This window comes from Triticum aestivum, chromosome 7B, assembly GCF_018294505.1.
Source record: "Triticum aestivum cultivar Chinese Spring chromosome 7B, IWGSC CS RefSeq v2.1, whole genome shotgun sequence".
Lineage (NCBI taxonomy): Eukaryota > Viridiplantae > Streptophyta > Magnoliopsida > Poales > Poaceae > Triticum > Triticum aestivum.
This window is the reverse complement of record NC_057813.1, coordinates 225,412,592-225,431,263: the sequence shown is the minus strand read 5'-3', so window position 1 is coordinate 225,431,263 and position 18,672 is coordinate 225,412,592. Positions and strand designations below refer to the sequence as shown.

Below are 18,672 nucleotides of genomic sequence, written 5' to 3'. Positions count from 1 at the left end.
TGAGCGTGTCGAGTCGGAACTCGCGGCCCATGACCAAACCTCCGCCAGAAACCATGTTGATGAAGATCGAAAAAAAATGCAACCTCGTCGGAAGTTGCCAAGACGCTTTGCCCTATGATGGGCGCCAACTGTCGTGGTACTAAGTCTGATAGTAAGTGTAGGGGGTACATATGAGGAGACAAGTCCCTAGCTACGACGAGGTTGTACACACGAGTTTACGAGTTCAGGCCCCTCTCGGAGGATGTAAAAGCCCTACCTCTTGGAGCCCTGAGGCGGTCGACTGGAATACGGGTGTGTGTTACAAGGGGTGCGAACCCTTGTTCCAGAGGAGGGGGGTGGCTTATATAGAGTGCGCCAGGACCCCAGCCATCCCCCGTTACAGTGTTCAATGTACATTAAGATAGGGCGTTACTGGTAACGCCAGCTATAAAGTGTTATTAATGATCTTTAAGACTACGAACTGAACGCCTTCCCGTTGCCATCCTGAGTGACTCCAGGTCTTCTGTACTTCGAGTGGTTTCTTGTACGGTCTAATGACTTCATCTTGGTCGAGTGAAATTGGGGGTACCCGAGTGAGGTGACTGGTCGAGTGGATTGCACTCCATGGCTACTTTAGTCGGTATTTCTTGCTATACTTTGAGTGTCTTCGATTCTAGGGTAGTGACCTTGGGTAGGGCATATAGGTCATGCATATGACCCTACCCTAGGTCCATGGCATCGTCAAGGACTCCGGCGAGGGGCGGCTGCGCGGGGAGGATCCGGCCGGCGAGGCGGCGGTGGCTGGCACGGAGCTCGTGCGGCGAGGTGGCGGCGCTCGGCGAGGAGGTAGCAGGGAGTGGCGGCGCTCGGGGCACGGGCACGCAGCGCGGCTAAAAGTTCAACTATCCCTAGGTGGTTTTGGTAATTAATTACAACATATAGCTCATTGAGCTAATGCTATTCCAAGACTATTATTTCAGGAAAGCTCAATGAATGGCATGGCATGGATGATGAAAGTGGATCCCTCAAAATACTAAGGACAAAGGATTGGCTAAAGCTCAAAACCTCAAGACTCTTCATTTTACATTTTAGTGATCCAAGATCACATTGAGTCCATAGGAAAAGCCGATACTATCAAGGAGGGATGAGGTGTTGCTTAATGAGCCTCTTGCTTCATGTGCTTAGTGATATGCTCCAAAACCCTCAACTACTTTCCCACATCCACAAATTACCTAAACCCAAAGCCAAAATCGGTCACACCGAAACTTCCTATCCGGCGCCACCGATTCCAAAAGTCATAGCCACTGCCACAAACCCTAAGCAAATCGGTCTTACCGATAGGGATCTCGGTCTCACCGAGATGGGGTTGCAATCTCTCTGTTTCCCTTCGTAACGTTTCGGTCTAACCGAAGTGAGCGATTGGTCCCACCGAGATTGCAATGTAAACTCTCTGTTTCCTTTTTGTAACATTTCAGTCTCACCGAAAAGAGCAAATCGGTCCCACCGAGTTTACCTAACCAACTCTCTGGAAAGCTTATTACCAAATCGGTCTCACCGAGTTTGTGTAATCGGTCTTACCGAGATTACGTTATGCCCTAACCCTAACCGAATCGGTCTCACCGAGATGCATGTCGGTCCCACCGAAATTCACTAACGGTCACTAGGTTTACTAAATCGGTTCGACCGAGTTTAACAATTCGGTCCCACCGAGTTTGGTAAATTGTGTGTAACGGTTAGATTTTGTGTGGAGGCTATATATACCCCTCCACCTCCTCTTCATTCGTGGAGAGAGCCATCAGAACGAGCCTACACTTCCAACTTACCATTTTTGAGAGAGAACCACCTACTCATGTGTTGAGGCCAAGATATTCCATTCCTACCATATGAATCTTGATCTCTAGCCTTCCCCAAGTTGCTTTCCACTCAAATCTTCTTTCCACCAGATCCAAAACCTATGAGAGAGAGTTGAGTGTTGGGGAGACTATCATTTGAAGCACAAGAGCAAGGAGTTCATCATCAACGCACCATTTGTTACTTCTTGGAGAGTGGTGTCTCCTAGATTGGCTAGGTGTCACTTGGGAGCCTCCGACAAGATTGTGGAGTTGAACCAAGGAGTTTGTAAGGGCAAGGAGATCGCCTACTTCGTGAAGATCTACCGCTAGTGAGGCAAGTCCTTCGTGGGCGACGGCCATGGTGGGATAGACAAGGTTGCTTCTTCGTGGACCCTTCGTTGGTGGAGCCCTCCGTGGACTCGCGCAGCCGTTACCCTTCGTGGGTTGAAGTCTCCATCAACGTGGATGTACGATAGCACCACCTATCGGAACCACGCCAAAAACATCCGTGTCTCCAATTGCGTTTGAATCCTCCAAACCCTTCCCTTTACTTTCTTGCAAGTTGCATGCTTTAATTTCCGCTGCCTATATACTCTTTGCATGCTTGCTTGAATTGTGTGATGATTGCTTGACTTGTCCTAAAGTAGCTAAAATCTGCCAAACTCTAAAATTGGGAAAAGGTTAAGTTTTTATTGGTCAAGTAGTCTAATCACCCCCCTCTAGACATACTTCAAGGTCCTACAAGTGGTATCAGAGCTTCGGTCTCCATTTGCTTTGATTTCCATAGGTTTTGGTGGTCATAGCCTTGGTTTCACAACCTAGGAGAGTATGGCATCTAGCGATGGAAATTATCACCGTAGAGGTCCTTACTTCGATGGTACTAATTTTGCTAGTTGGAAGCATAAGATGAAAATGCATATTCTTGGACATAACCCCGCCGTTTGGGCAATTATTTGTATTGGCTTGCAAGGTGAAGTTTTCGATGGGAGAGAACCAAACCGTGAAGCTAATGCAGAAGAATTGAAGATGCTGCAATACAACGCTCAAGCTTGTGATATCATCTTCAACGGATTGTGCCCCGAAGAATTCAACAAAATCAGCCATCTTGAGAATGCAAAGGAAATTTGGGATACTTTGATTGATATGCATGAAGGTACCGAGTCCGTCAAGGAATCCAAGTTGGATGTGCTCCAAAGCCAGCTTGACAAGTTCAAAATGAAGGATGGTGAAGGTGTCGCTGAAATGTACTCTAGGCTTGCTCTTATCACAAATGAGATTGCCGGCTTAGGGAGAGAAGAGATGACCGACAAATTCATCATCAAGAAGATCTTAAGAGCATTGGATGGAAAGTATGATACCGTGTGCTCATTGATTCAAATGATGCCAAACTACAAAGATCTCAAGCCAACGGAAGTCATTGGAAGAATTGTTGCTCATGAGATGTCACTCAAGGATAAGGAGGAACTTCACAACAAGTCAAGTGGTGCTTACAAAGCCTCAAGTGAAGCCCCCACATCATCAAGTGAGAAACAAATCTTCAATGAAGAATTGAGCTTAATGGTGAAGAACTTCAACAAATTCTACAAGAGTAGAAGCAAAGAAAGAAGCTCCAAATCAAGGTCTTACAATGACAAGAGATCTTCTAGTCGAGAGCGCAATTGCTACAATTGTGGGAGACCCGGACACTACTCCAATGAGTGTACGGCACCCTACAAAAGAAGAGAAGATTCTCCAAGAAGAAGGAGCAAAAGAGAAGAATCACCACCAAGAGAGAGGAGGAGTAGAGATGATCGTTATGAACGAAGACCCTCACGGAGAAGCAAGGATTCCGAAAGGAAGGACAAGTCATCAAGGAGCTACACAAAACGAACACAAGCTCAAGATGATCTCCCACCACAAGACCACAAGAACAAAGGCAAGGACAAGCTTCAAGAAGAGATTGATGCATTCGAAGAAGCACCTAAAGCCTCGTTCAAGTGGGTCCCCAAGACTACGTCAAGTTCTACTTCATCTAGTACAACTACAACTCCAAGGATTCCCATCAAGATGATGTGGATCCCGAAGAAGAAGAACTAGAGAGTTCTTGAGGGTGACTCCGCCAACATTCTTCACTCATATCATTTTGGCAACAACAAGTGCAATCAACTTCCACATCTTGCACTAGTTCAAGGAGTCACAAACCCTCATGTTGGTAAGACAAGGGACAAGGTAAGCTAATGATTTCATGGACATCATCTTGTGTGTGCATCACTCTATGTCTATGGAAATTCTTGTTTGTTCCTTGTGGGACTAACCCATGTAGGTAAGTTGAAAGTGCAACTCACTCCAAAGGATTGCTCCAAATGATCTACATCAACATTGAGCATCTACATCTTCAACACCTACATGAAGTCATCATCGACACAACCCAAGGTTAGTTCATCCCTCTAAGGGGGGATCTCACATCTAGGGGGAGCTTAACTCTAAGAATTGAGTCAAAGCAACTCTAATGGTGTGAACACATTAATGCATTATGTAAAAGTGGTAAGCCCACTTGAGCTTAAACAATGAGTATGACCTATGATCAAATGTTCTCATTTGACTCCTAACTCAATATACTCATATATAGATGACCTAGTCATCGCCAATTGCTTGATAGATGCTAGAATTGGTTGTGCATGCTTTGCCACATATTTCATTTGCTATCTTATTGTGTGAGCATGTTGGTGCATATTTTACTCATTCAAGGACATCCACTTGTTGTTTTGATTGTTTGGTTTCTTTTCTTTTTGCCAAGTGGATGGACAAGAATGCCTAAGAACCTTCTTTAGCTATCTATGCTTTTCTCATCTCAAACTCTATTCATGCTACATCACAAAAGTTGATCAAGTCAGATTCGAACCACTCTGTGTGAGGAGCACTCGGAGTCCCCGATTCGTCATAGAATTAAACTTCCAAAACCTCTTTGTGATTCTCGGTCTGACCGATTCTTCCATTTCGGTCCTACCGAGATCATCAAGTTGATCTGAGTTTTCAATCTCGGTGCAACCGATTTGGACTTTTCGGTCTCACCGATTTGCTGTAACTGAACATAGTTATGCATCTCGGTGCCACCGAGTTGTTCCTCTCGGTCACACCGACAGGGTCGGGCTATATATAGCCACGGGCAAAAGTTTGGAAATTTCTCCGAAACCCTTCGCCCGCGCAACAGCTCGCTCTGCCATTGTGATCTCCGGATCGTCTCCTCGCCGCCAGTAGCCTCCTGTCGCTGGTCTTCGCCGCCGTCAACGCAATTCATCCCCGCCGTTGCCGCCGTAGCAAGTCCACCGCCAAGTTAGGGTATGGACTTGATCTTTGTGCTATCCACGTCTGATTCCTAGCACATTGTTTTTATATTGATTCTTGCCACGATTGAGATTCTTCTATCCAGCCAAAATAGTCCATAGATTGGTTGCGATTCAAATTTTTAGGGTTAGGTTTCTGCCGAAACCATCTCGGACCCACCGAGTTGAAAAACTCGGTCTCACCGATTTTGCTTATGCCATTGCACTAGTGACTCTCGGTCTGACCGAGAATTACTAATTGGTGCGACCGATTTGAGGATTCTGTGAAACCCTAGCAGTCTCGGTGCCACCGAACTGAAATTCGGTCCAACCGAGATCATCAGTTTAGGTTCCAAAACTGCTTTGGTATCACCGAGTTTGAAAATCGGTTGATCCGAAATGCTTTCTGTGGAAAACGAAAACTGAACTTTTGAATCATTCTTTTGGAAAAATCTCTGCATTTTGTGATGCTCATCTATTCTATCTCATCTATAACTCTTCACAGGGTCAGCGGTCAGCTTTTGCAGTATGTCTGATCAGAGTGACAGCCAGAACAGGTCAGAAGAGCACATGGACTTGAGTGAGGGCACTAGTCCCTTAACTTCAGATGATGGGAGTAGAAGTACTCCTAGCAACTTGCCTAAGGCTGCTACTAGGCAAATGAGGAAAAGAACTTCAGATTCTGAGGATGAAGATTACAAAGCTGAGGAAGATGAGGCCACTTCCAAGAAAGTGGTGCTCAAGAAAGAGTATGGCTCTGCACAGAGCACAAAGCCAGGTCTGAAAAAGAAAGTTCCTGCCAAGAGAACTCCAATGCCAAAGGCCAGGAAGTCCACTCAAGTGCCAGCTCAGGCTCAACCCAAAGAGGCACCTGCAAGGAAAGAAGCACCATCAAAACCTCAGAAAGTCCCCATTGGTGCAACCATGAAGTTCACAGTTGAATCAGAGGATGATGGTGATCAGGACAAGAAAAAGAAGAGAGCAAGAACCACAACTGCCAAGGTCCTTGGAAAGCCCTCAATGAGAAGGGATTCTGATGAAGAGGAAGAGGATGCTGCACCAGCACCTAAGGCAACTAAGCTTATGGGAGATGCAATCAGGTCAGGGGCTGCAACATCCAAGCCCAAAGATGCACCCAAAGCTGCCTCCAAGGCCAAGCAAGCTCCAAAGAGGAATACTAGGAGTATTCCAGCTGCTGAGAAGAACAAGGCCCCAGTGCCCAATGTTGCTGAAGAAGAGGATGAGGAAGGACAAGTCCTTAGAAAGCTCAAGCCCAAGATACCAGACCACAATGATGCCCATCCTGTGGCTGGGGACATGAGAATCAGGAAGGATTCAGGGCTGAGACTGTGGAGGATGGAAGACCCATATGCTTCAAGAAGAAAAACTGTTGTTAACTACAGGTTCCACTCAAAGGAACAACAGGACTTTTATGAGACCATTCTGTTGGACAAGAAGCCCATAGTCTATGATATGAGGTGGGTTGACTGGAAATTCATCAGGGAGAATGAGCAGCACTACCCTGGAGTGGAGGAGAGCTTTGTTGCTTGTGGAGTAGCAGATTTTGTTGGACAAAAGTTTACCAACTGGAATGATGAGCTTATCATGCAGTTCTACTCCACAGCACACTTTTATCCAGATGGTAGTGTTGTGTGGATGTCTGAAGGTACAAGGTACCAATCCACTGTTGAAGAATGGGCAAATCTCATAAATGCCCCCAAGGAAGAAGAGGATGACTTGGACATTTATGCAAAGAAGAAGTTGGGTCACAATTCAATGGCTCACATGTACAAGGAAATCCCTGACAAGGCAGTTGAGACTCACAAGTTTGGATCAGTTCACTTTCTGCTGTCAGGTCTGGCAACCATCAATTGGATCCTGAGGCACACTTTGTTGCCCAAGTCAGGTGACCATAACATGATCAGAGGGTATGCCATCAACATGCTACATGTGTTTGATGTGCCCCAGAAGTACAAAGTCATGAGCCTCATAGTTGAAACAATCAAGAGGACTGCAGCAGATTAGAAGAGGAGCTGTGGATATGCACCTCAGATTCAAGAATTGATCAACTCCAAGATGGGCACAAGGAAATATCAATTGGATAAGGAACATTTTCCAATTTATCCAAGCTTTGAGGACAATGAGGTTGTCATGAATGAAGATGATCCACAATCAGTCCAAGCTCAGGAGAAGAAAGAGAAGGCAAAGTAGGAGAAGGCTGCCAAGATGCCAACTCAAGAGGAGCCATCTGAGTATTTCTTGAAAACCAAACAAGATAAGCTTGGTTACTTGATAGCATCAACTCTGAGGATTGAGAAAGGGTTGGCCACCCTAACTCAAAACCAGGAGAGCCTGGAGAGAATCATGGAACAAAAATTCTATGATCTAGATGTCAAGGTAACTGAGATTCAGTCAGTTGTAGAGCAGCTGCAGGATGACATGCAGGAGAGGAAGGGCAAGACAACCACAAATGTGTTTCCCAGAGTGCCCAGAGCCCAGAGGTCATTTGCAGTGCCAGTGAAAGACACTAGAGCTACAACTTCAGCACCAGCTACTGCCCCTACAGTTCCAGTGCAACCAGCTCCAGCATCCACTCCAGCACCCTCTACTTCAACTGAAGCCTTCGTCCAAGGAGCTATCAAGACACCACCACCAGAAGATCAAGCCTGAGAGTCGATCTAGCACTATGCATTTTCTATGAACTTTTTGGTAACTTGTTGCCAAAGGGGGAGAAAAATGTATAGATCATAGGCTTCGAGAGAGAGTGTGTTGCTTTTGATCTCTCTTGCTTTATTTGGTGGTTTTTCAAACTTTGTTTGATTTTGGTTGAGATATTATGCCTGTGAGACATTGATGATCATGTGTTTGATCATAAGCTACACTTATGCATGCTTGATATTATCCTATCTATCTTATGTGATCATTCACTATGCTTGGTGATGAGTGCATGTATTCATTGTTTATTATTTTGAGCGCTCCACCAAGATGTATGTGACATGGAAGAGTAATCCATGAGCCTAATTCATTGTGCATTTGCAGTCCAAAGCAAATCTTAACCCATGCACAAATTTAGGGGGAGCTCTTGCTTATCACATACTTCTCAAAGCGACGATGTTATTCAATCTTATTATCATTTGTCGAAGCTTTGATCTATATGTTGTCATCAATTACCAAAAAGGGGGAGATTGAAAGTGCAACTATCCCTAGGTGGTTTTGGTAATTAATAACAACATATAGCTCATTGAGCTAATGCTATTCCAAGACTATTATTTCAGGAAAGCTCAATGAATGGCATGGCATGGATGATGAAAGTGGATCCCTCAAAATACTAAGGACAAAGGATTGGCTCAAGCTCAAAAGCTCAAGACTCTTCATTTTACATTTTAGTGATCCAAGATCACATTGAGTCTATAGGAAAAGCCAATACTATCAAGGAGGGATGAGGTGTTGCTTAATGAGCCTCTTGCTTCATGTGCTTAGTGATATGCTCCAAAACCCTCAACTACTTTCCCACATCCACAAATGACCTAAACCCAAAGCCAAAATCGGTCACACCGAAACTTCCTATCCGGCGCCACCGATTCCAAAAGTCATAGCCACTGCCACAAACCCTAAGCAAATCAGTCTTACCGATAGGGATCTCGGTCTCACCGAGATGGGGTTGCAATCTCTCTGTTTCCCTTCGTAACGTTTCGGTCTAACCGAAGTGAGCGATCGGTCCCACCGAGATTGCAATTTAAACTCTCTGTTTCCTTTTTGTAACATTTCGGTCTCACCGAAAAGAGCAAATCGGTCCCACCGAGTTTATGTAAGCAACTCTCTGGAAAGCTTATTACCAAATCGGTCTCACCGAGTTTGTGTAATCGGTCTTACCGAGATTACGTTATGCCCTAACCCTAACCGAATCGGTCTCACCGAGATGCATGTCGGTCCCACCGAAATTCACTAACGGTCACTAGGTTTACTAAATCGGTTCGACCGAGTTTAACAATTCGGTCCCATCGAGTTTGGTAAATTGTGTGTAACGGTTAGATTTTGTGTGGAGGCTATATATACCCCTCCACCTCCTCTTCATTCATGGAGAGAGCCATTAGAACGAACCTACACTTCCAACTTACCATTTTTGAGAGAGAACCACCTACTCATGTGTTGAGGCCAAGATATTCCATTCCTACCATATGAATCTTGATCTCTAGCCTTCCCCAAGTTGCTTTCCACTCAAATCTTCTTTCCACCAGATCCAAAACCTATGAGAGAGAGTTGAGTGTTGGGGAGACTATCATTTGAAGCACAAGAGCAAGGAGTTCATCATCAACGCACCATTTGTTACTTCTTGGAGAGTGGTGTCTCCTAGATTGGCTAGGTGTCACTTGGGAGCCTCCGACAAGATTGTGGAGTAGAACCAAGGAGTTTGTAAGGGCAAGGAGATCGCCTACTTCGTGAAGATCTACCGCTAGTGAGGCAAGTCCTTCGTGGGCGATGGCCATGGTGGGATAGACAAGGTTGCTTCTTCGTGGACCCTTCGTGGGTGGAGCCCTCCGTGGACTCGCGCAGCCGTTGCCCTTCGTGGGTTGAAGTCTCCATCAACGTGGATGTACGATAGCACCACCTATCGGAACCACGCCAAAAACATCCGTGTCTCCAATTGCGTTTGAATCCTCCAAACCCTTCCCTTTACTTTCTTGCAAGTTGCATGCTTTAATTTCCGCTGCCTATATACTCTTTGCATGCTTGCTTGAATTGTGTGATGATTGCTTGACTTGTCCTAAACTAGTTAAAATCTGCCAAACTCTAAAATTGGGAAAAGCTTAAGTTTTTATTGGTCAAGTAGTCTAATCACCCCCCTCTAGACATACTTCAAGGTCCTACAGCGGCCAGCGAGCTTCGGCGGGCGGCGGCGGAGCAACGAGGCGGCGACGGCGCTGGTGCGGGGCGGCGGGCGACTCCGGCGGGGAGCCCGCCAGCGGGAGGCGAGGCGAGGGTAGCCGGAGGTGGTGCGGGTCCGAGGCGGCGGCGGCGCGGGGCGCGGGAGCCCGCGAGAGGCGGCGGCGTGGCAAATGGGCCGGGAGGGCCCGCGATGGGCTTCCAGGGCCGCGACGGCGGGGCGCGGTGGAGAGCCGACGTGGCGGGCACTGTTTGGTCCGGGGCGGCGGCTGGACGCGTCCGGCGCCGGCGGACGTGTCTGGCGCGGAGAGGGGAGGTGAATCTAGGGTTAGGGTAGGATTTTACCCGTGATTCGAGGAGGGGGAGGTGTTTATATAGGTAGAGGGAGCTAGGAGAGTCTAGATGAGGTGCGGTTTTCACCCATACGATTGTAATCCAACGATGAAGAGCATGGAGGGGGTTTAGATGGGCTAGCGGGCTGTTGTGGCGGGGTGCTGGGCTGCAAAGAGAAGGGGGGTTTCGCGGTTACACGGTTAATCGTTGGGCATCAAACGACCTTCAAATGAAACGGAATTTGACAGGCGGTCTATCGATGATGTACCAAGACCACTCTTCAACTCTCAGCCCATTCCGAGAACGTTTTTCTGCGGCTCACGAAACGAGATCTGGGAGGTATAGCAGGCACGTGCGAGTGTGTCTGGGCTCAGAATGGACAATGAAGAGAACTGGGAGGACCCGAATGGATGCAAGTTTTAAAAAACATGCAGATGAAATGCAGATGATGACATGATAAAGTGTAACACGCAAGCGAATGACGTGGCAACAACAGCGAATAACTGAGAGACATTTGGTGCATTGATATCGGGGCTTTACTCATAACTAGCGAGTAGCTTAACATCATTCTTAGTTGCATACAACACTTTTCAGTATGGTAAGCAACTTAGTTTCATAGGTAGGCAACTTAGTAACACCGATGACAATTTTTAACGAATTGTAGGCAATTGAAATAGCACTGGCAGGCAACTAGGTATCACTGGTAACTTAAAGAAATCAATGATAAGAAAATTCACAATATTGGAGGCAACTATTTTACAAAGTTAGGCAACTGAGTAGTAACGGTAGGCAACTAATTATCAATGGCAGGCAACTGAGCATCAATGGTAGGCAATTTCATCATATTTATAGGCAACTAAGCATCAACAATATGCAACTGAGGTAACTGAGCAGCAATGATAGAAAAGTTGCGAAATTCACAAATACACATAGTGTAGTGAAGTTGCTTGTATGTGGCACTAAAGGTGCCTCATGTTTTGTGTGTGTTCTCTTTTCTATACAAACCAACCTAATAGGTAGTTCTACTACGCCAAAAAAAGAAGTTGCTTCTCTATAGCATTAAAATTGCCTCCATCGCACTAAAGTTGCTCAAGAAAAAGTTTGACGAAATTTACCCATATGGGATCTAGTTTTGAAGAACTCGTCATGAGAAACCCGCCGGTAAAAATAAATCTAATGCGCGAATCAAAAGTTATGGCCTTTAATGAACTAAATCCCAAATAAATGCACGTCACAAAGATCTACTCCCGTCGTCCCATAATGAACACTACACTAAAGTCAAAAAACGTCTTACATTATGAGACGGAAGGAGTATCTTTTTAATCTTTGTTTGTTATAAAATCACTCGGTCATGCAGAAGACCAGTGGTTTCCAAACTAAAAGGAAAAGTGTGCCCGATCACATGAACAAGCGTCAGGGTGCTCCCTTGCCACGTCCATATAAAATATATTTATAATTAAGTAAAATATATTTACAAATAAGAAGAAAAAGGGAGAAAATGGATGGAGCCACATAATGGTTTAGGCACGGTTCAGACCTCACCGCTCCATACCCACCCGTGATCAATTCAGCGCGCCAGTACCGGACCATCGTCCGCAAAGCAATCCGAAAGGTAGCACGAGGACGGGACGAGCCACGTCTTCACGACACGATTCCTCGGGCCCTTGCCGAACTCCCACGCCGCGCCGGTGATCTCTCGCTTGCCCAGGTCGTACTCGACGACCTTCCACGGCAACCATATGTAGACTAGCGCCTGATTCTCTGGGTGCATCGCCAGGAACCTCACCTCGCCGCCGCCGCCCTCCACGACATCGCTGACTCTCACGGCGTGCTTTAGCCGCCACCGCTGGCGCGGGCGGTCGTCCTGGAGCGACCAGACTTTGAGTAGCCCTCCGTCGCTGCAGAAGTAGTGCAGCCTGCCGCCGGAATGCGCGACGCGGCCGTCGCCGTCCACCGGCTCGGGGAGGTCGATGACCGTGCACGCGAGCCCGGCCCCGGCGGCGAGGTCCATGCGGACGACGCAGTCCGGGTCGGAGGCGAGGAAGTACATAGCGCCGCTGTGGCAGTGCACCGAGCCGGAGAGGGAGCCCGCGGGGACGCCGCCTAACTCCACGTCGCGCGCGGCCCACGCCCGCGTCTCCGACGAGAACACCTCCACCGCCGCGCCGCGGTCGCGCCACCTGGTGAAGTTTATCACGTGGTAGTGCTGCCCGCCGAGCGGGTCGAACGCCAGCACGGAGAGCCGCGCGTCCTTGGCTGGCCTCGGGAGCGCCGCCCAGCTCCTGGTCACCGGGCTCACGACGTAGAACTCCGGCGCGCCGGGGCAGGGCCGGCCCTGTGTTTCGGGAGGCCCTAGGCGAACTCGACGACATGGGCCCCTATGTTCTAAGTCCTAAGACAATATATATGTATGCGTGTGTTATATATATAACTTATTATAAAAAGTAACTTTCAATCACACATCTTTAGTTTTAAGTATGAGTATAATAATTCAAATGACTCCATCGAGAACAATAATAACCAAATTCGAACCGACTCCATAAAAAACAATGGTACTAAAAAGATCGCAAAATGAAAGTAATATGACATGATTACCTCAAATAAGAACGAAATTAGACTGACTCCATCGACAACAATAATACTTCAGTGCTTCAAAAAATGTTTCTTCGGGCATTTCGTGATGCGAAGTCATTAAGGGCACAATCAAGATCAACATTGTCCAAGATATCCTTCTCAATGCAGCACATCGCCAGGCCATTCAATCTATCTTGCAACATAGTTGACCTCAAATAATTTTTCAGTAGTTTCAGTTTAGAGAAACTTCTTTCAGCTGAGGTTACAGTCACAGGCACTGTTAAGAGGATTCGATAGGCAACAGAGACATTTGGATAGCAATCTACAGCCATAACAAACTGAAGAATCTCAAGCGCTGACATCAAACCATCTGGCAAAGTTACCTGCAACACTTTTAACTCTGAGACAAAATCATGAAGATCAACATCAGATGATTTATCATCAGAAAAAGCTTTTGCAAAAGTAGCGCAACATTCCTGTAGTTTGCTATCATCCAAGGACTTCAGATTTTTTTGAATTAAATAAGAAACCAAACACCTTTTCAAATTTCTTCAACTGATCAAAGCGGCTGGTCAATGAAAGAATTGCATTGTCAACAATGACTAGAAAGTAATTAACTCTGAAGGATTCCATAGCTGACAATTGTATTTCTTCTTCTTGATCATTGATTTCATCATGATGCCTCTTTCTTTTCTGTTGACGTTTTGAAGGAAATTCTGGCTCTATGTCCATATCAGATGCAATGGCTTTTGCTATCTCAATACTAGCTTGAAAGCCTTCATCTCTATACTTCTTAAAATATAATATGACCCCGTCAATGTGTTTTATAGTAGCATCAATGCACACCATCTTTTCCTGCAACTTTTGGCTCACCATATTTACAGAGAACAAAACATCATGCCAGATAACCATGCCAACTAAAGTTTCAAAATTCTCAAGTGCACTGACCAAAGATTGAGCATCACTTACAGCTGCTGGGTCATCAGTAGAAGTCTCCTCCAATTCCTTCAAAGCTGAAATTACATGGATAGCTTGGTACTTGATAGGCTGCACACTCTTTATTCGACTCTCCCAACAAGTACTGGACAAAGGCTTGAGAGTTAGTTTTGTTTCTTTTGGGAGATTGTCAAGTAAGATCTTCCACCTTTTAGTAGAACGTGAAAACAACACGTATATCCGTTGTATAATACCAAAGAATGTAATAGCCTGTTTGCAAGATTTTGCCATATCACAAAGAGTGAGATTCAAACTATGACATGCACATGGCATATACAATGCTTTGGGGTTTTCTTTAAGGAAGCGACTCTGAACACCTTGGTGTTGTCCTTTCATGTTGGAACCATTGTCATAACCTTAACCTCTCACATCAGCATTCAAATCAAAAGAACTCAATGTATCCATCAAAACCTTCAAAAGCCCCAACCCCGATGTGTCCTTAACCTTTAGGAACTCTAGGAAAAACTCCTCCACTCTCGGAAGGTTGCTTGACATATTGACACAACGCACAATGAGAGTCATTTGTTCTTCATGGCTCACATCCGGGGTACAATCCAGAATAACTGAAAAATACTTGGCATCTTTGATGATCTTTAAAATTACATTTCTCACGGCATTAGCAAGAACTGAGATCAACTCGTTCTGGATTTTGTGGCCAAGATAGTGATGATGGATTTCACTATTTTGAATACGCCGGATGTGTTCTTGCATAACAGGATCAAATTCAGCAATCATTTCAATCGTGCCCAAAAAATTACCATTATTATCTTGATACAACTTCTCATTTGATCCACGAAAAGCCAAAGTATGTTTTGCAAGAAACTTCACTGCTGAAACTATTCTTACCAGAACTTGTCTCCAACGCTCCTTCTCCTTTGCAATCCCCCTTTGCATATCGTCATCAATTGTCTGATTTTTGCTTAGTCTCAACCTAACTTCATTCCATGTATTCATGTTTGTTAAATGATCAACACTGTTCTCATGATCTTTGAGACGCGCACTCAAACGCTTCCGGTTATTCAATCCGTCAGATGCCAGCATAGACTTGCTCAGTTTTGATTTGAACAACTTGCAACAAAAACAATATACTTTGTTTGCACCTTTGTGGTAAACCAACCACTTTCTGTCAACAAACTCACCATTACTTAACTTCCTGGAGTAAAAAGCATATGAAAGGTGTCTACCAATGATGTCCTTCTCGAACTCCAGATCCAATACTCTAATAGGTCCCTTCTCAATTAAAATATCCCTTTGCTATTGTCAAGACCTTCCCATGTTCTTGGATCAAAAATAAATGAAAGGAAATCTTCCTGTTCATCATTAGAGGAAGGCTGCAAATTTTCCTCCTCCATTGTATTGTCAGCATCAACTTCAAAATTTATTTGCTTCCCTGTGCTCGCACCATCTTCATTCACCTCAACATTTGAATTTGCATGCTCAGAAGTAGTTTCTTGCCCTTGTTTTTCACTGACATCAACATTGCTTGAAGATGTAAAGAAGTTATTCAAAGAACCCTTCAGTGCTAGAATTTTTAGATCATTTTCTTTTTTTTTCCTTCTTTTTTCAGCACCCGACTTTTGCTTCTTCTTTGGTAATATGGCAGGCTAATGTCCTAAAATCATGAAGAAAAGATCAAAAGAGGATACAAAAAATTAGGAATTTATACATCGGATGATTGGAACCCTAGACATGTATATAGAATGACAAAAAATTGATAGATTGGATTACAATGCGTACATACTAAATAAAGAATAAATAACCTGCTACTGAGATTGTCAAATTGAGGTTTGGGGATGGACAGGGATGCGTACTCGGTACTTCTTGCCGTACTTCTTGACTTCTTGACTTCTTGACTTCCGATCGGTGCCGGATGCCGGATGGCTGATTGGCCGGGCTACCGCTTGCCTGCCGGACTGCTGTGGCGGCGACGGCGAGCGACGGATCGAGCGAGAAGGCCGACGGGCGTGAGTCAAGGCGCCGTTTAGGCTTCGCCTACGCGTACGTATCCATCAGCTATTCAGCGACAGGCCTGATCAGCGATCGCTAGCTATATCTGGCCTCCCAGCACATCAGCGACAGGCCTGTATAGTATAATTTTTTTTGAGACAAAGGCCTGTATAGTATATGTATACTCCATCATGTGCCCCCCCCCCCCCCCCCCCCTCGGCTGGGCCCTGGGCCGTCGCCCCGTCGCCCATGCCCCAGGGCCGGCCCTGCGCCGGGGGCGCGGCAGAGGAGCAGGCCGTTGCACCCGTCGCAGAAGATGACGCTGTCGTGCAGCGGGAAGAAGCCGAGGTCCCGGACCTCGAGCCGGCGGCCCTCCCTTGCGCACGCGTACACGGGCCTGCCGCCACCGCCGCCAAGGGCGCCGTCGTCGTCGGGGAAGCAGATCATGGACATGTGCAGGGGGAGCCGGCGGCGGAGGTAGCCGTCGGCGATGGCGGCGCACCAGTTCTTGGAGACGCACCTGGAGCGCGCGACGGAGTCGAGAGGCAGGCGCAGGATGATCTCCGCGAGCACGTCGTCGCCCAGGTCGATCTCTTCCGGAGCATAGCCCCTGGCACTCGCGTCGCTGTCGAGGGAACAGCTCTTGAGGATCGCCATATATATTCTTCTTGGCACGTACAGTGCGCTCTTTACTGAATATACAGACCGAGTAGAGGGAATCGGAGGAAGAAACAGCAGTCGGAAGTTTCAGATAAGAAGGACGACGATGGATGTAGATGGAATGTAGTGCAAGATTAGAAGGGATGGGCTATAAATAGGTCTCCAAATGCATACGGGTGGATGAGAATACTCGCGTACTGCCTGGTCGGCACGGATAGAAATGGAATGATTGGAGCCCGCGTGTGCGCCGACGTGTATCTGGTAGCTCAGTCGACAGCAGAGGAGAACCTGCGGGGTGGATGGTGATGATCGTCGTGGACACAGCTAGGTCGTGACACGTATACCCGTTTAGAACTGAACTTGGGCTCCAGTGATTCGATCGAGTTTCTCTTGTCGCCACGAGCTGACACCGCATCACCGCGGAAAGGGGAGGTGGCGGCCGCATTCCGAGCAACGTTTTCCGGTGCGCGGCGGTGGCGCGATATGGCGCGGTGGTCGTGGCCGGTGGAAAAATAATCGAGACCGCCGCGCCGCGCCGCACTTCACATGCCTGTGCGGTGGTGCGCCGGCTCCAAAGTCCAGGGTCGCTCCTTCTCCTTACACGCAATTGACAAAAGAATGCCCAATTTCTGTTTGGTCATTCTTCGCCCGTCAAAATTGAGTTGGCCCAATTTCTGTTTGGTCATTCTTCGCCCGTCAAAATTGAGTTGAGAAAGCGAATCAACCTGTCGTTGAATGGTTAGATGGACAGTAATATCCCATCGTATAAAGGTTCAAATTCTGATGCTTGTATTGATCCTGAATTTATTTCAATATTTTTGGCGACATGCGTTCAGTTGAAGGAGACATTCCCGTCGACTACGAGGCGCATACGGCGACTTCGTAAAATCTCAAGATGATATGTTGGTTCTGTCTCTCGGAGGTGCTCATAGACATAGGGTATGCGTGTGGGCGTTCATAAAAGTGAATGTATGCGTGTATATATGAACACTTACGTCTGTACTGTGTTAAGAGAAAATGAATTAAAAAAATTACATAGTTTGTCAAAACCCGGCCAGCTTATCAAAAAGCAAATGGGTTAATATAAAGAGCTTCGGAAGATTGAAAAAGAAAACGGCAAAAAAGGACAGATTTAGATAGGAAGAAATACACTTTAGGCTTATCGTGTGTCTAAAGTTGGACTTCTCCCATTTTTTCTGTTGTTTTACGAAAACACTAATTTTTAGACATGATAAATCTGACTTTTTTGTGACAATTTATACTGACGTAATGATGATAAATTTAGTTTACAAGCATGTCAATTATCTTAAGAAAAAATAAATTAAAACGGGTTTGTCATACTCGCCAACTAAATTTATCATTCTCGAAGAACATAATTTGCCATGAAAATATTCGATTTGTCATGCTCAAAAATCTAATGTCGGATTTGTAATGAAGTCCTTGTTTTATACGTGACAACTTATCATGAATATTCTCCTTATGTGGTCTTAAACGGTTTAAACATGTGCAAGAGTACATCACCACAAAGGCTGCAAGCTAGAGTCAGCAATTATGCACAAAAGAAAGGGGAGTTGTTTAGTTTTTTTTTCTTTGTGATTCTTATGCTGTTATTGGGGTTTTCCACCGGAAAATATGATGCCCATGTGTGTTGTTGTTGTTCCTTATTTTTGGGAGTGTGTTCTTATGCTTATCAACTTTTTTTTTTGTGGGGATACAGTAGTAGATCAACTTAATTGCACACTAATTCCCAACATTATGGTCATCACGTTTGTTTTCTTTTTCAAAGCAACTTGAGTCCTCTAGGTCATTGCATATGGCCTGGCCCGTGTAGCAATGATTAACATGATGGTCAGTAGATCAACTTAATCGCACGCTAGTTCCCAACATCGTGGTCATCACGTTTGCATTTCTTGCTCAAAGCAACCCAATACCCTCTGGCCCATTGCGTATGGTCTGCCTCGGTGTGGCAATGATCGTGGAGCTGGCGGTGGTCATGCGTGCACGTCAACCGAAACAACTGCCGGGACGCATTAGCATATGAACAAAGCGTAATTGCGTAAACTAATCCCCCAGATTGTCTAACATGATTGGAACGTACGCCAGCTGCAAGCATGCTTTGTTTGGAGTCGAGACCAAGGAAACGAGCATGCACTTGGACGTGGACA

General features: G+C 46.0%; 1 protein-coding gene across 1 annotated transcript; it reads right to left on the bottom strand.

The window, feature by feature from the left end:
- Nucleotides 1-11,854: 11,854 nt before the first annotated feature.
- LOC123161353 (uncharacterized) lies at nt 11,855-16,672 on the bottom strand. Its single transcript, XM_044579196.1, has 2 exons — nt 16,109-16,672; nt 11,855-12,638 (listed from the first exon to the last, which is right to left on the bottom strand). Exons 1-2 carry the CDS (start codon nt 16,502-16,504, stop codon nt 11,898-11,900), a joined length of 1,137 nt encoding a protein of 378 aa, XP_044435131.1. The 5' UTR covers nt 16,505-16,672; the 3' UTR covers nt 11,855-11,897.
- Nucleotides 16,673-18,672: the final 2,000 nt, after the last annotated feature.